Source organism: Mercenaria mercenaria, chromosome 17 (genome assembly GCF_021730395.1).
Source record: "Mercenaria mercenaria strain notata chromosome 17, MADL_Memer_1, whole genome shotgun sequence".
NCBI classification, from domain to species: Eukaryota; Metazoa; Mollusca; class Bivalvia; order Venerida; family Veneridae; genus Mercenaria; species Mercenaria mercenaria.
The window spans coordinates 16,520,756-16,546,728 of NC_069377.1; the positions used below are offsets into that span (position 1 = coordinate 16,520,756).

The window sequence follows — 25,973 nt, forward strand, 5'->3', positions numbered from 1 at the left end:
GTTAGGGGTTCTGTAAGAACACTCACCAGATTTTGGAGAGTTACAGTCCAACCATGATGGGGGTAGGGGTTCAGTGAGAACACTTACCAGCTTTGGGGAGTTACTGTCCAACCTTGAGGCCGGGGTTCAATAAGAACACTTACCAGATTTTGAGGAGTTACTGTCCGACCTTGAAATTGGGGTTCAACAAGCAAATCTGATGAATTGGTATCCCCCGCCTAAAGGGTTTGTGGTGAGGAATGGCAAAAAATATATCCGGCAAAAAGTTAAGTATGTTACTAAGAAGCAAATAATTTCATTAGTCAAAATCAATTTAACAGAAAATGAATGGGGTTTTGGGGGGGGGGGGGGGGGGGGGGAGCAGGGGTGACCAGGTGAGGGTACAAAACTTCACATGTTGATTATAAATATTGATGGAAAATTAAAAAATAAAAAATAAATTAAAAAATTTTTTAAAAATTGGGTGGTGGGCATGACTGGGTGGAGGAGTGAGGTGGGGGAACGGTACAACTTTGCATGTTGATAAGTATTCATGGAAGGTTTGAAAAAAAAATGTAAACAAGAGCTGACACTAATGGTGACAAATGCCCCCGCAGCACCTTGACCTTTGACCCTGTGACCCCAAAGTCAATAGGGGTCGTGTACTCAATAAGTACTATCAGCATGTGAAGTTTGAAGGTCCTGGGTGCAGTGGTTCGTGAGTAAAGTGCCTTCATGCAATAAGTTAACATTGGCCCCTGTGACCTTGACCTTTGACCTGGTGACCCCAAAGTCAGTAGGGGTCGTGTACTCAACAAGTACTATCAGCATGTGAAGTTTGAAGGTCCTGGGTGCAGTGGTTCGCGAGTAAAGTGCCTTCATGCAAAAAGTTAACATTGGCGCCTGTGACCTTGACCTTTGACCTGGTGACCCCAAAGTCAGTAGGAGTCGTGTACTCAGTAAGTACTATCAGCATGTAAAGTCTGAAGGTCCTGGGTGCAGTGGTTCGCGAGTAAAGTGCCTTCATGCAAAAAGTTAACATTGGCCCCTGTGACCTTGACCTTTGACCTGGTGACCCCAAAGTCTGTAGGGGTCGTGTACTCAATAAGTACTATCTGCATGTGAAGTTTGAAGGTCCTGGTTGCAGTGGTTCGCGAGCAAAGTGCCTTCATGCAAAAAGTTAACATTGACCCCTGTGACCTTGACCTTTAACCTGGTTACCCCAAAGTCAGTAGGGGTTGTGTTCTCAATAAGTACTATCAGCATGTGAAGTTTGAAGGTCCTAGGTGCAGTGGTTCGCGAGTAAAGTGCCTTCATGCAAAAAGTTAACATTGGCCCCTGTGACCTTGACCTTTGACCCCAAAGTCAGCAGGGGCGTGTACTCATGTACTCAATAAGTACTATCAGCATGTGAAGTTTGAAGGTCCTGGGTGCAGTGGTTCGCGAGTACAGTGCCTTCATACAAAAAGTTAACGTTGTGACGAACGAACGGATGGACAGTTGAAAACTAATATGCCTCCCTTCGGGGGCATAAAAAAGAATGAAAACAATTTTTTTTGCGGGGGGCGGGGAGGGGGTGTGACCAAGGCAAGGTGGAGACCAGGTGTGGGTACACAATGTTTATAATAAATGTTCATGAAAAAGAATGAAAAAAGTTTAATGAAATTCTACCAATTGGTTGGTTTGTTATGTACAAATCTGTGGATTTCTAAACAATTAAAGTTAGTAAAGAGATCCGGACGAAATTGTGTGTGCTCAACCACATTATGGTGATCTAAATTCAATTTAAGTTTAATTGTTTTAGGTTAAATATATCACAAGTTACGAAGCAGAAATTGCCATATTATAGTACCCTATATAGTTAACACAAGAAACTTCTAAGGGCCATAACTCTGGTGTTACTTGGGCAATCTGACTGAAACTTGAAGGGCCACATAACCTCATAGTGGTGAACATGTTTATGAAGTTTTATTTAAATATTCCCAACCACTTCCTAGATATGGCTCCGGATGTGGAATTTTCATTAAATCAAGGGCAATAACTCTAAGGGAAATTGACCAATCCAAAAAAAACTTGACAGGCATCATCGCAGTATGTTGGTTCATGTTTATTTCAAGTTTTATAAAATTCTACCTAGTTACTGATAAATGGCTGTGGACGCACGCATGCACACACACCATTTCAATACCGCCCTCCCAATTTCATTGGCGGGGGATAATGAAAGCACTTACCAGATTTTGGGGAGTCATTACCCAACCTTGATGAGGGCAGGGGTTTTGTAAGAACACTTACCAGATTTTGGGGAGTTACTGTCCAACCTTGAGGTTGGGGTTCAATAAAAACACTGCCCGACCTTGATGAGAGTAAGGGTTCAGTAAGAAAACTTACCAGATTTTGGGGAGTTACTGTCCGACCTTGATGAGGGTTCAGGCACTGATTCTTGCTCCTCATCTTCATCCTCTCCTGTAACATTAAAGTATATTATTTGCACACAATCAAAAGAGAGACTTACTGATGCAGGAACAAAATCCAAGAAATTAGCTGCAGCTTCACAACACCCTCATGAATATTAAAGGGGGAATATTCAGCATTCGACAATGTATGTACATTTTGTATTTAGAAAAGAGTTTAATGAAAAATATAAACTGGTGAAAAAAATTCGAAAACTGGACTACAAACAAAAAAGATATGACTATTTGAACACAATCAATTTAATGAAACAGCAGCCATTTTGGGCACAGTGACAATCATCATTCTTTCCTTGGCAGTATTAATGTTTTACCTAGTTCTTTTTAATTAAGAAATAATAAATATGTCCCTATATTTTATCAGTTAATAAAATACGGACAGGAGTTTGGATGTGTAATAATTAAATCAAGAGTGTGTAGCACGAGTGATTTAATGTTCGCATCTGAACGACTGTCCATATTTTATAAACTGATAAAATTATTGGAACATATTTATTATTTCGATTCTAACCATGCAAATTCTTCGCATTTTACAGCACTACATTTTTTCGGCTGGCCATATGCTATTATAAAAACCTCGCCATGAATGGAAAGCGTTGCATAAAACGGAATTTTCGGATATTCAGTAAATTTTAATTACAGAAATTGTAAACTATGCACACGACCAGACATAGATGCACTGATGTTGCAGTTGAAACTTACCGGGCTGTAACATTTTCTTACGGTAAAAATATAAACAAATAAATTCATCGGTTAGAAATTGTTTGTTTCAGAAAATTTGATGTACTTTTTATTACTACTGCTTAGCACTGAAAAAGTTGAGTATTTAGTCGGCATATAACCGAAGCAGAGTAGAATCTCATAGTCATGTTACAATCCTAGGGTGGAATGGAACAGCTACACTTTATCGTAGATTCATGTATAGGCAATTTCACTACATGTTTATAGAGCAACTGCTGCTGATTGTGTTAGAATAAGAAATAATACCAACTGTTGCATATTCCCCTTTAATGATTTTACAGTAGCTAACAATTTTTTTGAGTAATTGTCAATAACGTATTATTGGCGGCAACTTTAGGTAAAGCATGTATGCATATAATACCAGATATTCACTAAGTACACTGAAGTACAATCAATTTAAAACATACATACAGTGGCCCTTAGTCGCTCACTTGAAACTGACCTGGAATATATGTATGACACACTGAATCATTAATGGTAACAACTGTGTAGGTTTTTCCATTGTTAGCTCTGGCAGCCCCTAAAATGCTACAAACCAGGTTTATTGATGGTCCATCAAGCAGTTCAAGAGGTTGAGATGTTTATAAGTTTTTCTATTTTCACCTCTTGACAGCCTCTAAAATCAGTCAAAACCATTTGAATCAAATTAAAAGAGTGCCTTACAAGCATGCTACAGACAAAGATTGCTGAAAATACATCAACCAGTTCAAGAGAAGAAGTTGTTTAAAGGTTTTTCTCCTTTTATAGCTCTAGTGGTCTCTAAAATCAGTCAAACGGAAATATTTGATTATATTCATGAGAAGAAGTCATTAAAAGGCTTTTCTACTTTTAGCTCTTGTGGACCCTAAAATCAGTCATAAGGCACCATTGAACAAATATGAGAGATGACCTTACAAGGAAGCTTCAGACCAAGTTTGGTGATGATCCATCATGCGATTCTCAAGAAGTTGTTGACATGTTTTTTCCATTTTCAGCTCTAGCGACCTGTAAAATCAGGCAATCAGAATAATTTGAAAAGAGATGACCTTACAAGGAAGCTACAGACCGAGTTTGGTGACAATCCATCATGCAACTCTCAAGAAGAGGTTGTTGACACATTTTTCCATTTTCAGCACTAGTGGCCTGTAAAATCAGGCAATCAGAACAATTTGAACAGATTTAAGAGAGGATCTTACAATACTTTTCAATTAATGCTCCGGACAAGCCTTATTTTGTATAATAAAGGGATATAATTCAAAAACTAGGTAGAGTTATGATTCTTTGACACTGCACTTAGTCTCAATGGCCTCTAAGATTATGTGAAGTTTCAATCAAATCCCATTAATACTTTTCAAGTTATACGGACAGAAGTGTGATGGACGTACGTACAAAGCGGCAACTATATGCTCGCCCTTTGGGGAGCATAAAAATGACATGCTTCTCTAATGGATTCAAAATTTCTGAAAACTGAACAAACCTTCACTATCGTAGTTGTCAATGTCAGTGAACGCAAAATCCTCCCCAAGAAGACTATTTGTGGTTGTATTAAACAGTGGTTCAGTCTGCACTGAACTTGATTTCAGTTCTAATAGGTTTGACTCTTTCCAGTTACTTGTTTTTAATCTCACCCTGATCTCCTTCCCCATAACCTGAAAATGTAACAATGAACAATGAACTCATTCCCCATAATCTGAAATGTAACTTTCCCCATAATCTGAAAATGTAACAATGAACAATGAAAGTGTTAATCCATTCCCACAAGTGGTTACTGAGATACCAGTGGAAGAGGACCTTAAAATAATGCCACAAACCAGCTGATGAAGATCCTTCTAGCGGTTCATGAGAAGTCGTTTTAAATGTATTTCTAATTTTGGCTCAAGTGGCCCCTAAAAGGGGTCAAGTGCCCCCATTTGAACAAACTTGGGAGAGGACCTTATAATGATGCTACAGACCAAATTTGATGAAGATACTTCCACAGGTTCATGAGAAAAAGTATTTCTGATTTTGGCTCTAGCAGCCCCTAAAAGGGGCCAAGAGCCCCCTTTTGAACAAATTTTGGAGAGGACATTATAATGATGCTACAGACCAAGTCTGAAGAAGATCCATCAAGCTGTTCATGAGATGAAATGTTTTAAAGGTTTTTCTATTCTTATTTCTAGCGCCCCACACAAGGGGCCAATGTGAACCATATGAATATATGTGATAGAGGTCCATGTCAGGATGCTACTGACTAAGTTTGGTGTAATTCTAGCAAGTAGTTTCAGAGGAGAAGATGTTTAAGTAAAAATGTTGATGCAGGACGATGGACAATGGCTCAACAACTGCCAATGGCTAAATAAAGTTCAAGTGAGCTAAAAATTTCATAATTTCAAAGCTTTTAGAAAGATACAGCTGAATGAGGAAATCAGTAAATCCAAGAGCCCCTATAACAAAGCGAAACTTGTCTATTATAATTCAGGAATTGCCCAACATAACCTTTAGTCTGTATGAAACGAAATTATTCAGGGATATTTGGGTGCTAGCATATCTTGGTCTGTTTAGGGTGAGCAAACTCATGATATCCTTCATTCTTGGTTCACTGGATTGCCTAAAGATTGAAGATGTTACTGTATATGACCACTGTTGCACTTTCAACACACGAATGTGTTCATTTCATGTTTACATACATGCTGTGCAGTAACTGATCATTCCTTCAAAGATAAAATATAGGCATAATATCTCTTAAGCTATCAATAAATGACAATATGCAAGTTTTTTTATTTATTTGCAAACACCAAATGCACATGCACATTACCAGATTATTTAAAATAGTAAAAGTTTAAATCAGTAAAAGATGGATTTTCAAAAAAAAAAATTGTTAGACATTATAATTTGCAAAAACAGTTCTTATTATACATTAACTTTTTCTTGGATTATCAACTAGATGCCCAAGGGCAACATGTCGGGCCCACCCTTGGAACCCAAACTGTGACCTTGACCTTTGAAATTGCACATGACACTCCGTCTCATCGAGTTAAACAACCATGCAAAATATAAACAAGATTCCTCAATGCATGTCAAAGTTATGGGCCGGACAAGCTCTGACATGACCTTTGACCTCAACTGTGACCTTGACCTTTAAGATAGGAATCTGGGTTTTGCGCAAGACTCTTGTCTCACTGAGGTTAACATTCATCCCAAATATAAACGAGATCGCTCCATGCATGTTAAAGTTATGGTCCGGACAAACAAATCTGGAAGGGCGCATGACGCACGCACATACACTGAACAACCATTTGGATGACTATGTTTTCGCTTCTACAAACGGGCTCAACAAAAATGGTTTTACAAGATATGCCACTGATTTACAGCTTATCAGCTGGCAATTTAAATGCTAAATTGCACAAAGTCTTGTCCAGAACTAAAAATGACTGTACGAGGGTAAGACAGCCAGTGGAATTCCACACCTCTCAACTACATATAGTTCTGCTGTTTTGACCAAAGAGGTGTCATGTGGGGACATAAATTTGCCAATGTACCTACAGGTGTCATGTGGGGACATAAATTTGCCAGTGTACTTGTATGTCGCCCTACAGGTGTAATGTGGGGACATGAATTTGCCAACATACCTGTATGTCACTCTACAGGTGTCGTATGTGGAAAACAAATTTCCAACATACCTAAAGTTGTCCTGTAGGTGTTATGTGGCAACATAAATTTGCCAACATACCTGTATGTTTTTCCTGCAGATGTCATGTGGGGATCAGTTTGCCATTAAGTGATTACAGGACCAAATAGACAATGTGCAAAACAATCAGAAACTAGAGATGCTTTTGAGAAAAGCGCATGTCTCCCACAACTGCCTAATCATCTAAATAATAAGTCAGTCTTTATATACTGTTTACTGAATCCACATGTGCATGCGCTTTCTTGACACTAAAAGAACCCTATACTACTAGTAGTATAGGGGTCGGTTTGGAGGTAAAACTACGCAAGAAATCCGAGTGATTTTGGTAATTCAAGGGCCATAATTCCGAAGTGCCTAGACCGCTTTGGCTAGTTATCGAACTTGGCCTAGCACTTATTGGCAGACACATTTTGTTGAAGTTTGGTGAAGATCGGATGAGAAATGTTCGACTTAGAGTGCGGACAAGCTTTGTGACAGACAGATAGACAGACAGACAAACAGATTGGAGTAAATCAATATGTCTCTCACACCACTGTGTGGTGGGAGACATAATGAGGAGGTGCAGGGTATTTTGTCCTGTAAGTGTTATGTAGGGACTTTGATTTGCCAACATACCTGTATTTTGTCCTGCAAGTGTTATGTAGGGACACTGATTTGCCAACATACCTGTATTTTGTCCTGTAAGTGTTATATAGGGACATAAACTTGCCAACATACCTGTATTTTGTCCTGCAAGTGTTATGTAGGGACACTGATTTGCCAACATACCTGTATTTTGTCCTGTTCAGAAGCTTTCATAGCCATCTGACCATTCTTATAGATCAGCCACATGTCTTCATCAACAAATCTGTAAAGTAAATTCTGTGAATTAACATCTTCTTGATTTATCATTTAAATACTTTCAAAAGAAGAAAAGTTCCATATTTATTGTGAGTCATGGGCTAATACACCTAACTGCAGCTTCAAAATAAAAAATTTACATTTATTGTTTTGATTTTTTATCTTGCTATATACTGTGAATTTATTTAACTTTATAGGCATGACATTTCGTGTATTTTGCTAAAACTGCTACTTCATGGGGATACAAACATGTGGCTTTTGACTCAAACAAGAAAGTTAGTCCAAGATGTAAATTAATGATTTCACAGTATAACAAGGCAGTCTGAAAGAGCTATATCCCCCGACTCTGTTATGGATAGCGAAAATGTTAATGGTATTGGGTGGAACCATTAACGTTGTAAAGTATATTTTATAGTCCATGTATAATGACATCAATGAATTTGAAAATACTACAAGGGGTTTATGAGATACAGATTGGACAGGCTCAAACCTTTGACCTTGAGCTGAGACCTTGACCTTGAGCTGATATGGCTGACTCATGAGTTCTGCACATCATCTTGATGAGGTGATCATTTGACCAAAGTTTCATGAAAATCCTTCAAGGGATTTAGGAGATACAGAGCGGACACAGAATGTTACGGATGGATGGAAGGATGGAGACCATTCCTATAACCCCCCACCACTCGTGGCAGGGGATTAATAAAACAAGAGCTGTCTGATGACAGTGCGCTCAACTATTCGAAGCATTGATTGAAGAATGGGGTCAAAACATTTCCATGGATATTCAGACAAAAGAAATAAATAGATTAGACAAACAATGTTCCTGTATTTCTTTGATTTCGATAAGTCTTGCACTAAATGGCAATGTATGAGCCAATTTCAAAGTCCAAAAAGGGGCCATAATTCAGTCAAAATAGTTATGTACTCTTGCCTACAGATGGAAATCATAATGATAAACAAGTGTTCAAAGTTTAAAAGCCATATGTCAAATAGTTTTGACAAAACATGGACTTGTATGAAAACAGAACCAATTTCAAAGTCCAAAAAGGGCCATAATTCAGCCAAAACAGATGAGTTATGTTCTCTTTCCTACAGATAGAGACTATTATACTAAACAAGTGATAAAAGTTTCAAAGTCATATGTCAAACACTTTAAAAAAAATATGAACTGGTACGAAAAACTTAACCAAGATTTCTAAGTCAAAAAGGGCCAAAATCCTTGATGGAGTTATGTTCTCTTGCCTATAACTGGACATGGTGATGGTAAACAAGTGTTGAAAGTTTCAAAGCTTTATCTTAAAAGACTTTGACTAAATTAAGAACTGGTACGAAAAACTTAACAAAGATTTCTAAGTCGAAAGGGGCCAAAATTCAGCCAAAATCCCTGATGGAGTTATGTACTCTTGCCTATAACTGGCCATGGTGATGGTAAACAAGTGTTGAAAGTTTCAAAGCTTTATCTTAAAAGACTTTGTCAAAATATGAACTGGTACGAAAAACTTAACAAAGATTTCTAAGTCGAAAGGGGCCATAATTCAGCCAAAATCTTTGATGGAGTTATGTGCTCTTGCCTATAACTGGCCATGATGATGGTAAGCAAGTGTTGAAAGTTTCAAAGCTTTATCTCAAAAGACTTTGTCAAAATGTGGACTGGTACGAAAAACTTAACCAAGGTGTGACGCCGACGTCGAAGCCGTGGTGAGTAGGAATGTGAATAGTGAATAGTCGAGCTAAAAACTCTTGATGGATGACAAAGTTACAGACTGAACATGTATTCGGGATGGAAGAACAAGTGAACAACTGTATCAATGAATTCCAACTTCCAAATCATATTTTCAATGTCTGACAAACATTGGTTGTTTGAAATATCAGCACAAAATATTTAATAAATGATAACCCAATTCATACAGAAACTTATTTTATCATATAATAAGCTAGACAGAAACTTCCATATAAGATATCAAATCACTATTACCGTACTAAAATAATTTCACCAAAATCTGAGAAAGTGCCAACTACTTCATCAACCAACTCATCATCAAATTCACCGTCGTCACATGACAGAATTACAGTGGCATCGTGTGGTCCCTGTTTAGACAGAACTTCCTCGAACACCTTGTCTCGATCATTTTCTTTCACTGTCATCACCTGGACATCAAACAGAGCCATCACTGGTCTGAAATTTATAATTTTTACCCTTATAAAGTAGCATCATAATATAACACAGATAGTTAAGATGGCTGGGTAAACTTTTTCTCAGATTTGCGGACAGTGACAACCCCCTTCACATCAGCATAATATAATACAACTGTATCAACAGCCATTGTTTAAAAAATATACAAAACAAGAAAATGCTTTTGTAAAAAAGCGCATGTCTCCCCCAATGCAAAGTCCTATAGGCAAGAAGTCAATAGGGGTCAGGAGCGAAAGTCAAAGAGACACTGATGGTTGGCTGCAATAGGGATCATCTACTTTGCATGTCCAATCATCCCGCTAAATTTCAACACTCTTGGCCTAGTGGTTCTCAAGTCACTGTTCAGGCTTCTGTGACCTTGACCTTTGATCAAGTGACCTCAAAATAAATAGGGGTCATCTACTCTGGATGTCCAATCATCCTATGAAGTTTCAACATTGTAGGTCAAGTGGTTCTCAAGTTATTTCCAAAAAATGATTTTACATGAACAGGCCACTGTGACCTTGACCTTTAATAGACTGATCCCAAAATCAATAGGGGTCATCTACTCTGCATGTTCAATCATCCTATGAAGTTTCAACATTCTGGGTCGAGAGGTTCTCAAGTTATTAACTGGAAATTGTTTTCCATGTTCAGGCCCCTGTGGCCTTGACCTTTAACAGAGTAACCCTAAAATCGTTAGGGGTCATCTACTCTGCATGACCAATCATCCTATGAAGTTTCATCATTCTGGGTCAAGTGGTTCTCAAGTTACTGACCGGAAATGGTTTTCAATGTTCAGGCCCCTGTGACCTTGACCTTTCACAGAGTGACCCCAAAATCGTTATGGGTCATCTACTTTGCATGTACAATCATCCTATGAAGTTTCAACATTCTGGGTCAAGTGGTTCTCTAGTTATTGATCGGAAATGGTTTTCAATGTTCAGGCCCCTGTGACCTTGACCTTTGACAGAGTGACCCCAAAGTCAATAGGGGTCATCTACTCTTCATGCCCAATCATCCTATGAAGTTTCAACATTCTGGGTCAAGTGGTTCTCAAGTTACTGACCGGAAATGGTTTTCAATGTTCAGGCCCCTGTGACCTTGACCTTTAATGGAGTGACCCCAAAATTGATAGGGGTCATCTACTTTGCATGTACAATCATCCTATGAAGTTTCAACATTCTGGGTCAAGTGGTTCTCTAGTTATTGATCGGAAATGGTTTTCCATGTTCAGGCCCCTGTGACCTTGACCTTTGACAGAGTGACCCCAAAATCAATAGGGGTCATCTACTCTTCATGACCAATCATCCTATGAAGTTTCAACATTCTGGATCACGTGGTTCTCAAGTTACTGACCGGAAATGGTTTTCAATGTTCGGGCCCCTGTGACCTTGACCTTTAATGGAGTGACCCCAAAATCGACAGGGGTCATCTACTTCGCATGTACAATCATTTTATGAAGTTTCAACATTCTGGGTCAAGTGGTTCTCTAGTTATTAATTGGAAATGGTTTTCCATGTTCAGGCCCCTGTGACCTTGACCTTTGATGGAGTGACCCCAAAATCAATAGGGGTCATCTACTCTTTATGACCAATCATCCTACGAAGTTTCAACATTCTGGGTCAAGTGGTTCTCTAGTTATTGATCGGAAATGGTTTTCAATGTTCGGGCCCCTGTGACCTTGACCTTTGACGGAGTGACCCCAAAAACAATAGGGGTCGTCTACTTTGCATGTACAATCATTTTATGAAGTTTCAACATTCTGGGTCAAGTGGTTCTCTAGTTATTGATTGGAAATGGTTTTCCATGTTCAGGCCCCTGTGACCTTGACCTTTGATGGAGTGACCCCAAAATCAATAGGGGTCATCTACTCTTTATGACCAATCATCCTACGAAGTTTCAACATTCTGGGTCAAGTGGTTCTCTAGTTATTGATCGGAAATGGTTTTCAATGTTCGGGCCCCTGTGACCTTGACCTTTGACAGAGTGACCCCAAAAACAATAGGGGTCGTCTACTCCAGCAGCCCTACAACCCTATGAAGTTTGAAGGTTCTAGGTCAAATGGTTCTCCAGTTATTGCTCGGAAATGAAGTGTGACGTACGGACGTACGGACGGACAGGGTAAAAACAATGTCTCCTGGGGGAGACATAATTAAATAGTTAAATACTAAAATCGCATGAACCACAGTAAATCTTGGACAAGAGCTGTCCAAAAGACACTCAGAGCCTAAGACAACCCCTTCCCCACCCCCGTCAATTTTTTATGGGGAGGCTGACTGAGATATTATAATTTGTATCCACCTAATCATATTCAATCCTTGGAATATAGCAAACATAGAGAGCGCTAAGCCACAAGGAGCACAGGACAAATTACTTTGTCAAGTTGAACTGTACTTGTATTTATTCAACTGTCAACATGCTAACAACAAACAGTAAAATTAATAGTTTCAAAGAAAGTATTGATCAAATCTCAATCTTTGAATGTTGTTTACAGCATCACAGAACAGTATAAAACAATTACATAGATTTGTGTAACATCATACATTTATTACAAACAATTACATAGACTTGTGTAACATCCTACATTTATTACAAACAGTTACGTAGATTTGTGTAACATCCTACATTTATTACATACAATTACATAGATCCTACATTTATTACAAACAATTACATAGATCCTACATTTATTATAAACAATTACATAGATTTGTGTAACATCCTAAGATCCTACATTTATTACAAACAATCTTACCTGTGATCTGATGTTTTTAGCTCTGATCTTGAATACAACAACAACTTTGGCCATGTTTCTAGGTCCTCCTCATCATTATCATCATCTAAATTATAAAACTGTCTGTTAATATCACAAATGTATTGTACCATAGATGCAATTATTTCATGTGTCACAGGCCACTATATATTGGGTATCTACTTTGGTTAACTTTCTATCCAGACTGGACGGATAATAGCCGTAATCACATTGTTCACAATACATGCTTCATGGCTGCTAAACTCTGACAGATATTGTACTGCTTAGTATCTGTGACCAGCGTTCTGCCGAGGCCGCAATATCGCGGGAATCTCATTTAAAAATCACTAATGGTCTAGAAGCTTCAGTTGTCGCGTTACGAAAATGCTGTCTCAATAGGTGAAATTGAAAGCGAGTCCGCTGACTGCTTAAAATCTGTCGACTGTTTCACACTGAATACCATTTGTCTCCAAAACTGAGAATGTGTTACAAAATCAAACCAGAGAGGGTGTAGAAAATTCGGACAAAGCCAAAAAGAAAAGTGACTCCAATTTTCAGGAGAGTTGGTTTGAAGAGTATCAATGGTTGGATTACAATAAAGACTTCAATTGAAGTAATATTACTGATTTATTTCAATGAAATATGGTCAAAAGTTGTTGTCTCTAAGAGTTTAAAAAGGTCCCCACATTTTTCTGACCAAGGGGACATGTGTACCCACCATTTTTGATCCTCGGCAGAACACTGTGTGACCTTTTTTGAATTTTTGAGTGACTGTGTAAGCAAAAAAAGACCATTCTGTATAGTATCATATATCGTAACATACTCATTTATAAACTCTGTTTTTGTGGATTTTGTAGCTGTGTCAATCAAAGAAATCCCAATATACAGGACTTTCCTACACATATCATATTGTTAAACTTTGACGTCCATGAATTTAGGCCCTCATGAAATAGCCATTTTTGCCAAAACCAATTAATTTAAAAAAGATTCAGAGATAAAAAGAGATTCACAGACTGTTTACCAAACGAGTGCTATCACTAAAGGTAACTAGAAAATGCTTTTGTAAAAAAGCGCATGTCTCCCCCAATGCAAAGTCCTATAGGCAAGAAGTCAATAGGGGTCAGGAGCGAAAGTCAAAGAGACACTGATGGTTGGCTGCAATAGGGATCATCTACTTGGCATATCCAGTCATCCCGCTATATTTCAACACTCTTGGCCTAGTGGTTCTCAAGTCACTGTTCAGGCTCTTGTGACCTTGACCTTTGATCAAGTGACCTCAAAATAAATAGGGGTCATCTACTCTGCATGTCCAATCATCCTATTAAGTTTCAACACTGTAGGTCAAGTGGTTCTCAAGTTGTTTCCAAAAAATGATTTTACATGAACAGGCCACTGTGACCTTGACCTTTAATAGACTGACCCCAAAATCAATAGGGGTCATCTACTCTGCATGTTCAATTATCCTATTAAGTTTCAACATTCTGGGTCAAGTGGTTCTCAAGTTATTGATCGGAATGGTTATCAATGATCAGGCCCCTGTGACCTTGACCTTTAACGGAGTAACCCCAAAAACAATAGGGGTCATTTACTCTGCATGAACAATCATCCTATGAAGTTTCAACATTCTGGGTCGAGATGTTCTCAAGTTATTGATTGGAAATGGTTTTCAATGTTCAGGGCCCTGTGGCCTTGACCTTTAACAAAGTGACCCTAAAATCGTTAGGGGTCATTTACTCTGCATGATCAATCATCCTATGAAGTTTCATCATTCTGGGTCAAGTGGTTCTCAAGTTACTGACCGGAAATGGTTTTCAATTTTCAGGCTTCTGTGACCCTGACCTATCACAGAGTGACCCCAAAATCATTAGGGGTCATCTACTCTGCATGACCAATCATCCTATTAAGTTTCAACATTCTGGGTCAAGTGGTTCTCAAGTTACTGACCGGAAATGGTTTTCAATGTTCAGGCCCCTGTGACCTTGACCTTTAATGGAGTGACCCCAAAATCGATAGGGGTCATCTACTTTGCATGTACAATCATCCTATTAAGTTTCAACATTCTGGGTCAAGTAGTTCTCTAGTTATTGATCGGAAATGGTTTTCAATGTTCAGGCCCCTGTGACCTTGACCTTTGACGGAGTGACCCCAAAATCAATAGGGGTCATCTACTCTTTATGAGCAATCATCCTATTAAGTTTCAACATTCTTGGTCAAGTGGTTCTCAAGTTATTGATTGGAAATGGTTTTCAATGTTCAGGCCCCTGTGACCTTGACCTTTGATGGAGTGACCCCACAATCAATAGGGGTCATCTACTCTTCATGATCAATCATCCAATGAAGTTTCAACATTCTTGGTCAAGTGGTTCTCAAGTTATTGATTGGAAATGGTTTTCAATGTTCAGGCCCCTGTGACCTTGACCTTTGATGGAGTGACCCCACAATCAATAGGGGTCATCTACTCTTCATGATCAATCATCCAATGAAGTTTCAACATTCTAGGTCAAGTGGTTCTCTAGTTATTGATCGGAAATGGTTTTCAATGTTCAGGCCCCTGTGACCTTGACCTTTGACCGAATGACCCCAAAAACAATAGGGGTCGTCTACTCCAGCAGCCCTACAACCCTATGAAGTTTGAAGGTTCTAGGTCAAATGGTTCTCCAGTTATTGCTCGGAAATGAAGTGTGACGTACGGACGGACGGACGGACAAGGCAAAAACAATATGTCTCCTGGGGGAGACATAATTAATACCCCTTTGATGCAGAGAAAGTAAAATATTGTGCTCATGATCTTTGTCCTTGAAATGTGACCTTGAACTAATGACCTGGGTAGTGCACTCTGCATGTTGTCTTGGAAAGGATAACAACTGATGCTCCTTTCTGAAAATTCTTCCAGTGGTTAAGAAGATATGGAGGGGACCATAATTTGAGCTATCTCATATCTGACCTCTAAGTGTGGCCTTGATCTAGTGACCTAGGCTTGTGCACTCTGCATGTCATTTAGATGATGTTAATTGATGCTAATTTGATGAAATTCATTTCAGTGGTTTAGAAGGTAAGAGTGGACACAAATCTGAGCTACCTGAAATTTGACCTCCGTGACTTTGACCTTAGACTTAGTGACCTGGGTTGTGCACTATGCAGGTTGCCCTGATAAGGTCAACAATTGATGCTAGTTTTATGAAAATCCTTGAAGTGGTTAAAAAGATATCGAGCAGACATAAATTTGAGCAATTTGATCATAAACCTTCAAATGTGACCTTGACCTTGGACCTAGTGAACTGGGTTGTGTGCTCTGCATGTTATCTTGATAAGGATAAAATTTTAATGATCTTCAAAGTGGTAAAGAAGATATGTAGCAGATCCAAAGTTAAGCTATTTAACCTTTGACCTCTGTGACCCTGACCTTAGTTTTAGAGACCAGTGTTGTCTGCTCTTAATGTCATCATTATGGGGTAATTATTTGATGCTAGCTTTCTGAAAATCTTCCAAGTGGTTTAGAAGATACTGAACAGACACCAAAGTTAAGTTAAGCTATTTGACCTTTTGCCTCCAAGTGTATTTTTGACCTTGTGACCTGCACTGTGCAATCTACATGTTGTCTGGATAAGGTGAACAACTGATGCTACCTTTAAAAAAAATATTCCAAGCAGTTTAGACAATATGTAGAGGACAGGAAGTTTATAATAAGCTATTTGACCTTAAACCTCCAAGTGTGTCCTTGACCTAGTAACCTTGGTTGTGTGCTATGCATGTCACCTTGATGAGATTAGTAATTGTTGGAAGCTTTTTGAAAATCTTCCCAGTGGTTATGAAGATATGGAGAGGACTAGAATACTGAAAGATGAATGGACAGACAGGACAAACAGATGGATGGATGCAGGACTCTAATATAGCTCCAATATACTTTTTACCTGGGGGTATAATAAGATTCATGTCATTGTTGAACCATACTTAAAAGATAATAGGGATGAAATCATTTTGAATTAATCAAAATGTGCAGCTATCACACAATATATCTGACTATAAATACAAGTACATGTGGTAAACTGTCCAGTTTAAAACTAGAGCTATCACTAAAGGTGATGAATGTACCCCCCGCATGCACTGACACAGTACATTGCAATTTGACGCACACAGGATTGCATAATTATGTGGACTGTATGTATATAGACTGTATGTATACAGTATAGTAACAAAAAACAAAGTCCCATAACTATGCAGAATATTTATCTAAAAGAATGTAACATGCACCATGCACAACTAGGGTTGGTACTGATCACTTGTGTGAAGTTTCATTAAATTGTGTGCAAGGGTTTGGTAGATTAGGCACGCACAAGATTGCATATGCAGACTGTATGCACATAGTATATTAAAAAAAAACAAAGTCCCATAACTCTGCAATTTTTTTTTCTAAAAGAACCTAACATGCCCCATGCACAACTACTGTTGTTACTGATCACTTGTGTGAAGTTTCATTAAATTGTGTCAAGGGGATGAGGAGAGATGGTGCGCACAAGATTGTGTCTATGTATATAATATAGTAACAAAAAAAACAAAGTCCCATTACTCTGCAAATGTTTTTTCTAAAAGAACCTAACATGCCCCATGCACAACTACTGTTGGTACTGATCACCTGTGTGAAGTTTCATTAAATTGTGTCAAGGGGATGAGGAGAGATGGTGCGCACAAGAATGTGTCTATGTATATAATATAGTAACAAAAAAACAAAGTCCCATAACTCTGCAATTTTTTTTCTAAAAGAACCTAACATGCCCCATGCACAACTACTGTTGTTACTGATCACTTGTGTGAAGTTTCATTAAATTGTGTCAAGGGGATAAGGAGAGATGGTGCGCACAAGATTGTGTCTATGTATATAATATAGGTACAAAAAAACAAAGCCCCATAACTCTGCAATTTTTTTTTCTAAAAGAACCTAACATGCCCCATGCACAACTACTGTTGGTACTGATCACTTGTGTGAAGTTTCCCTAAATTGTGTCAAGGGGATGAGGAGAGATGGTGTGCACAAGATTGTGTCTATGTATATAGTATAGTAACAAAAAAACAAAGTCCCATAGCTGTGCAAATTTTTTTTCTAAAAGAACCTAACATGCCCCATGCACAATTACTGTTGGTACTGATCACTTGTGTGAAGTTTCATTAAATTCTGTCAAGGGGATAAGGAGAGATGGTGCGCACAAGATTGCATCTACGGACAGACGGCCAGATGGACAGACAGACAGACAGACAACCTGAAACCAGTATACCCCCCTTACAACTCTGTTGTCGGGGGGTACAAAAATTGAAGCCTTATTTGACGAGTCATTTAAAAGAGAAATATTTACATACAAAAAATGGCATCAATTTATTCTATTGGAATTTTCATCTTATATCTTCACCTAACATAGCTTTGCAAAGAAGTGAAATCATGAATATACCTCATGCTTATCATCCATCTAACAATACCCCAACAAATATAGAGATGAAATGATTTGTCTAATACAAACTTTTGTCTGTATTAACCCATATATACCTTTTGTTCATAGAAAACTTCAAGTAAATAACTGCGAGACAACATACCTGTATTCTGAAACTTTATAAAAGGATAATGTCTCCACAAAACTCTGTCTGTCCAAGCTGGGGTGCGACTTTTATCACTGGTATCATAATCATCACAGAACTGATCATACTTGTAGGTTGGTGCAAAGTTTGTTGGACCTTCCTGGAAACCTTGGAATGCCTACAAACACAAGTGATATTATACACATTTGGATCCTTCTTGAGCAGCAATGTTTAGTTATATTTTATCAAGTAGTTCTAACCTTTCACAGCTTAGTTTTGTATTTGTTACTGTATCCTGTGAAACAACAGCTGCACATTAAGATCAAAATATTTTCTTTTTTGCAGAATTTGATTTAAACCTCATTTAAACTAGAAATGTGTCACAGACACTGATGCCCCCGCAACATGAGAAAGGTCACAGGCATGGTACTGCTCACAAACTAAAAGAAGGCCCCTATTTATTTACAACAAGGCAGTCTTAAAGACAGTTAAATCCCCCGCCACTGTTATGGATGGTGAAAGGATAAACCGTTGACCCTGAGCTGTGACCTTGACCTTGAACTGACATGGCTGACTCATGAAATATGCACATCGTCTTGATGAGGTGATTATTTGACCAAAGTTTCATGAAAATCCTTCAAGGGGTTTAGAAGATACAGAGCTCAAACCTTTGACCTTGAGTTGTGACCTTGACCTTGAGTTGACATGGCTGACTCATGAGTTCTTGATGAGGTGATCATGAGACCCAAGTTTGATGAAAATCCTTGAAGGGTTTTAGGAGATACAGAGTGGACACAAAATTGAAGGCTCAAACCTTAGACCCTTAGGTGTGACCTTGACCTTAAGCCTGCATAGCTGACTCATAAGTTCTGCACATCGTCTTGTTGAGGTGATCACTTCACCCAGGTTTCATATGAATCCTTCAAGGGGAAAAGAAGATACAGAGCGGACACAAAATGGAAGACTCAAACCTTTGACCCTGAGTTGTGACCTTGACCTTGACCCAACATGGCTGACTCATAAGTTCTGCACATCCTCTTGGTGAGGTGATCATTTGACCCAAGTTTCATGAAAATCCTTCAAGGGGTTTAGGAGATACAAAGTGGACACAAAATGAAAGGCTCAAAACTTTGACCCTAAGTTGTGACCTTGACATTAATCGGGCATGGCTGACTCATGAGTTCTGCACATCATCTTGATGAGATGGTCACTTGACCCAAGTTTTATAAAATTCTTTCAAGGGGTTTAGAAGATACAGAACGGACACAAAATAGAAGGCTCAAACCTTTGACCCTGAGTTGTCACCTTGACCTTGAGCCAACATGGCTGACTCATGAGTTCTGTACATCGTCTTGATGAGGTGATCATTTGACCTAAGTTTCATGAAAATCCTTCAAGGGGTTTAGGAGATACAGAGCGGACACAAAATGGAAGGCTCAAAACTTTGACCCTAAGTTGTGACCTTGACCTTGAGTCAGTATGGCTGACTCATGAGTTCTGCATATCGTCTTGATGAGATGATCATTTGACTAAAGTTTTATAAAATTCCTTCAAGGGGTTTAGGAGATACAGAACGGACACAAACTTGAAGGCTCAAACCTTTGACCTCGAGTTGTGACCTTGACCTTGAGCCGACATGGGTGACTCATGAGTTCTGCACATCATCTTGGTGAGGTGATCATTTGACCCAAGTTTCATGAAAATCCTTCAAGGGGTTTAGGAGATATGTTGCGGACACGAAAGTTTTACGGACAGACGGAAGGATGGACGGACGGACGGAGACCATTCCTATAACCCCCCCACCACTCGTGGCGGGGGATTAAAAAAAATATTGTAGGAAAACCAGAAAATTTAGTAATCTGTATTTGTAGTGAAAAATGGCTAAGTTCAACCAAGGACTGTGACCTTGACCTTTGAGCTAGTGTAACGGTTTTTGCACACGACACATCGTCTATCCATGCTTATCATTTGTGTCAAATTATTTTGAAATAGGACCATGCATGTCAAAGTTATGGACCGGACACGAAGACCACATTATCACTATATATATAGTGAAAATTGGCTAAGTTCAACCAAGGACTGTGACCTTGACCTTTGAGCTAGGAAATGGTTTTGTGCACGACACATCAACTATCCATGCTTATCATTTGTGTCAAATTATTCTGAAATCGGACCATGCATGTCAAAGTTATGGCCCGGACACAAAGACCACTTATGTAGTGAAAATTGGCTAAGTTCAACCAAGGACTTGACCTTTGAGCTAGTGAAATGGTTGTTGCGCATGACACATCATCTATCCATGCTTATCATTTGTGTCAAATTATTCTGAAATCGGACTATGCATGTCAAAGTTATGGCCCGTACACGAACACCACCCTTTCCCGAACACACAAACAAACAAACACACACACATATAAACACACACACGGACATGGGTAACACTATATGCACCCTCCCCCCCAACATTTTATGGCGGGGGCATAAAAATCATAGGTATTAATATCCATCCTAAGATATGCTTGTTCACTTTAACTATTGTCAGACTTACTTGACAGTTTTACCTCCAGCAAATTTCTATAATGCAAGTCTATGGAAAAATGGCAATTCTGATGGCATATTTACATACAGAAATTAATACCCCAATGTACATTTCAAATGAAACTTTTCAAGGTTGTAAACATTGCCAAATACATTGTAAAAGTAAATGTGCTTCACTTTGAAGCATTTCCCCTGATTATTTTTTATGCCACTATTTGGCTTTGATTCCCATACAATTTTGACATAGCAAGAAAGATGGGTCGCCAGTTTTATAAATTAACAAGAGATAAGTTTTATTCATGCCATGACTGTGTCCTCATCCTGGTTTATCTGGTTAAATGATATTAAGTAATGACTTCTAGTGTAACAAACTTGCAGAATTGTCTTAAATTCAAAGGAAAGTAATAAATACATATCTAGAGATAAATAAAGCCATTATAATCTCTCCAACATGTACACAAGCGTACTCAAATAATTTATTGTCAGTTCAAAACCTATATGTCTATGAGGAATAACTGTACTCAGGCATGTCTTCTGGACTTTCGGTATAAGTGATGGGTGTATTAATGAATCTATTATAACTATTCAACAAATACATCAACTTACATTATCTTCTTGTCTCTGTATATTAAGTTGGTCCATTGCCTGAAGAGCTCCCCAGTTCTCGTTCTTTATCAATTCCTTCACCTCATCATTTGGTAAGTCTATCCTGTAGTTGAAATCTCCACACCAAAATACATAATCATGTGACTGTATCACCCTTCCCTGAAACATTTATATACAATACTGAAAGAAACAGTATGGGTAACAAATTTTAAATAGATTAGCAAGTATAAATAGTACATTTACAGTACCTTATACAGGTACAGTCAAACATGTCTTAAAACATAACTCTTTGGAAATGAAAGAAGTGGTCTTTGCTAACAGTTTATCTCTCAGGTAAATCTTTACGGGATGAAAAACCAGTGGCCTATTTTACAGCAATGGCCTTGGCCAGCGACATGTTTTACAGTAATGGCCTTGGCCAGTGACATGTTTTACAGTAATGGCCTTGGCCAGTGACATGTTTTACAGTAATGGCCTTTATTATGAGGTAGTCTTTAGCACTGGTTCTACTGTAGTCAAACTGAAGCATAAGCTGAATTTAGAGTATAATTCTCAATCTGAGCCGGTACAACAGAAAGCTTGAAGCTAATTTAATAAACCCTGAAACATCTTTCTAAAACAATCTAATCACTGGTGTTTATCTGAAGCTACAGCACCTATATAGCCAAAGCCTGCTTAAAACTCTAAAAAAAAATCATAATTTGGCTATCCTAAAACTGAACTGTTTCTTTCTTTTGTTTCTATGTCTAGAGACTTATATTAAACATCACCTAAATATTAGTAATTCTTGAGCATACATTTACTGATAATCAGATTAAAGTCAGATTTTGAATAATTCAAATGACTTCTCAAAAAACAACTCATTTAATTTTTTATTGCAATAAATTTTATCACTGAAGGAACAATTTCTAGGATATAAATACGGTTTTGTCATCAGAGAAAGTGGAAATATCTGCATATTGCAATATTCATATTCTGGAGCTTGGTGCATTGGCATAACAGTGGCATGAATTTACAGATATGTGAGCTTATAAGGGGAAGATCTGATCTTTGGTTTATACAGTTTACTCGGGTGTTCTGAATTTACAGTTTACTCGGGTGTTCTGAAAAATTCTAAAATGCTGGTCACTCCAACATTTTACAACTATTGACAATAGAACAGTGTCAAAGAATAGAAAACAGTTTTCGTTGTAAATTTAATTACTTTGTACATAAAACAACCATTGGAAAACTAGATATGTGTCCATATGACACAGGTGGCCCAGACTCCTGTCACTGTACATGGTTTCATGACTCCGGTGAAATATTTTTTAAGACGTTTGCAACACAAAGTTTTAAGAACACGTTGCGTAGTGAATGACCATAACTCTAGCCTATCTGAGTGAAATCCCAAAGAGAACACCAGGTGCACAACTCTAATATTTTGTCACTCTAGGTCAAGTACATTTGAGATACATGGGGCACAAACTTTTATTTTTTGACTAAGTCAAGACTGAAGAGCCGTAACTCTGATCTTGCAAATAGAAATAAAACAAGAGCTGTCCATAAGACAGCCAAGCTCGACTATTCGAAATATTGTCACTGAAGCAGGAAATTATTACCCAAAATGTTAAATATCAAAAGAGTTTTAAGTTCGAAAGGGGACATAATTTGACCAAAATACATATCAGAGTTATGGGACTTGGTGCTATCAACAAGTTTTATAACCCCGAAGAAACATGTTAAGTTTCAATTCAATATCTGCATTAGTTTTGGGGATAGTAACTTGCATGTAAAACTTTAACCAGAATTTTCTAAGTCCAAAAGGGGGCATAATTTGCTCAAAATACATGTTAAGAGTTATGGAACTTGACCCAGTGAGGTTGGTAATTGACCTAGAAAAAGAATAAATAAGTTTCAAAGCTATATGTCTTTTGGTAATAGCTGTATGTACTTGCACGCAAAACTTTAACCAGGATTTTCTAAGTCCAAAAGGGGGCATAATTTGCCCAAAATACATGTCAGAGTTATAGGACTTGGTGCTATCAACTAGTTTTATAACCCCGAAGACACATGTGAAGTTTCAATTTAATATCTGTAGTAGTTTTGGAGATAGTTACTTGCATGTAAAACTTTAACCAGGATTTTCTAAGTCCAAAAGGGGCATAATTCGGCCAAAATACATGTCAGAGTTATGGGACTTGACCCAGTGAGGTAGGTAATTGATCTAGAAAAAGAAAAATAAGTTTCAAATCTATATGCCTTTTAGTAATAGCTGTATGTATTTGCACGCAAAACTTTAACCAGAATTTTCTAAGTCAAAAAGGGGGCATAATTTGGCCAAATAAAGGTCAGAGTTATGGGACTTGGTGCTATCAACTAGTTTTATAACCCCGAAGACACATGTGAAGTTTCAATTCAATATCTGCATTAGTTTTGGAGATAGTAACTTGCATGTAAAACTTTAACCAGAATTTCTAAGTCCAAAAGGGGGCATAATTTGGCCAAAATACATGTCAGAGTTATGGGACTTGACCCAGTGAGGTAGGTAATTGATCTAGAAAAAGAAAAAAATAAGTTTTAAATCTATATGATTTTTAGTAATAGCTGTATGTAACTTGCACGCAAAACTTTAACCAGAATTTTCTAAGTCCAAAAGGGGGCATAATTTGGCCAAAATGAAGGTCAGAGTTATGGGACTTGGTGCTATCAACTAGTTTATAACCCCGAAGACACATGTGAAGTTTCAATTCAATATCTGCATTAGTTTTGGAGATAGTAACTTGCATGTAAAACTTTAACCAGAATTTTCTAAGTCCAAAAGGGGGCATAATTTGCTCAAAATACATGTTAGAGTTATGGAACTTGACCCAGTGAGGTTGGTAATTGACCTAGAAAAAGAATAAATAAGTTTCAAAGCTATATGCCTTTAAATGATAGCTGTATGTACTTGCATGCAAAAACTTAACCAAGGTGTGACGCCGACGCCGACGCCGACGCCGACGCCGACGCCGACGCCAGGGTGAGTAGAATAGCTAGACTATTCTTCGAATAGTCGAGCTAACAAGAACTATCAAAGAAGACAGCTCCCTCAGCAATTTCAATGGTGGATGGTAAAATTGGGCACATCTGAGGAAGCTGGAGCTGTCACTGGAGTGTTTAATTACTCAAGTGTGAATGAAGATATTCCACAATAGCCCTTTATACATAAAATTTCAGTTTAAAGTTTTGATGCACTTTCACTCTATAAATGTTATTACCAAACGGATTTGATTCAAACTTATAACAGTTGTACCACATCATCACCCACATCAAATGACATAAGGGCCATAACTCTGGCACCAATATGTTATGAATTATGCCCCCTTTTTACTTAGAATTTCAGGTTAAAAGTTTTGTGCTCTTTCTTACTGCATTTTCATTGGCAATTTAATGGTCTACTCATACATATATTGAAACAAAATTGTGCATGTTGAAGCATTAATCTCATTCTTATTTTATGAAATCTGGTTCAGAATACCAGAGTACACTGTAGTTTAGAGCTGCACATTTCTATTAATTATAAATCTTGCTGGGACTGAACCATAAATTCAAGGAAACAGAGGTATTTATAGAAAAAAACATTCAAGGTACTGAATAACACTGAAAGAAGGAAACAAAGTCTATATATTAGGGGAATTTCTGGTAGGTGTCTGCACTGAGATGGCATAACATAATGGTAGGATAATATTACTTGCTCCTCTTTTGGTCTGGGGCCAGGCTGTAACATAATATATTTGTCTGAAATAAAATGTCTACCAAGACAACTGATATTTCAAATAAAAACTCTTTCTACACAAATCTGACAAAGGATCATAAACAGATGTAAACATTCTTAAGTATTTAGTAGTGTATGAATACAATTCCAGCTAAATGTAAGCAAAGTTAAATGATGATTTTTGCTTTGACAGCTAATATTCCATGACACTTGGATGTGATAAAGATTTTTTAATTTGGCAGATTTTGGACATGAGTGCCAAAATTTATCAGCACCAGAAAAAGGTTTTGAAAACCAACAAATAAAGTATTTGCCAAATTAAATAGGTATAAAGTAAACATATTGTTCTCACAGTCTGTCAGAAATTTTCATCAGCTTCAATACTGATACATTTTCTTCGGTTTTAAAGGATTATAACTCTGACATTAACTTGCAATTCAGACAAAATGCTGACATAAATTCAACATTGTGAAACATAAATATTTATAGGAAACAAATTTTCATGGATTCCATTTTTGTGCCAAACTCATGAAATTAAAGCCCAAAGAATAATTACAATTTCCATTTATCTTCAAAAGTTTGTATGTAATCTTATTTATAGTAGCCAACGGGCAACTCCTCTAGAAGAGTGTTAGTGGGAGGATAGTGCAAGATACAGAAGACGCTCCAATTTCAGAAACTTCCCTGGTTCTTCAGTGTGCCAGACGGGACTCTTATCCAAATGATAGTAATTTTTTAGTGGTAAGGGCGGGGGCTCGAACTCCTGACCCCTGTTTTCATAGTCAGACATCGTAACCACTGAACCACTGCGTCCTCTCTTGTTTTATCTTTAAAAGTTGAAATCCATGAATTTATATCTCTATAAAACAGATGTTTTTGCCAAAACCATGGAATTTCATGGCACATTATGCCCAGAAAAGTGTACT

The 25,973-nt window shown here is 37.9% G+C and overlaps 1 protein-coding gene across 1 annotated transcript in view; it reads right to left on the minus strand.

Annotated features, from left to right (window-relative positions):
* LOC123535932 (synaptojanin-1-like) overlaps nucleotides 1-25,973 on the minus strand; it is a 100,012-nt gene that overhangs the window by 33,399 nt on the left and 40,640 nt on the right. The window contains exons 15-21 of the mRNA XM_053529198.1: nucleotides 21,312-21,470; nucleotides 18,186-18,345; nucleotides 12,606-12,690; nucleotides 9,650-9,850; nucleotides 7,603-7,681; nucleotides 4,645-4,816; nucleotides 2,368-2,442 (exon numbers count right to left, since the gene is read on the minus strand). Coding sequence (XP_053385173.1) covers nucleotides 2,368-2,442; nucleotides 4,645-4,816; nucleotides 7,603-7,681; nucleotides 9,650-9,850; nucleotides 12,606-12,690; nucleotides 18,186-18,345; nucleotides 21,312-21,470 — 931 coding nt within the window. The remainder of the gene's footprint in view (nucleotides 1-2,367; nucleotides 2,443-4,644; nucleotides 4,817-7,602; nucleotides 7,682-9,649; nucleotides 9,851-12,605; nucleotides 12,691-18,185; nucleotides 18,346-21,311; nucleotides 21,471-25,973) is intronic.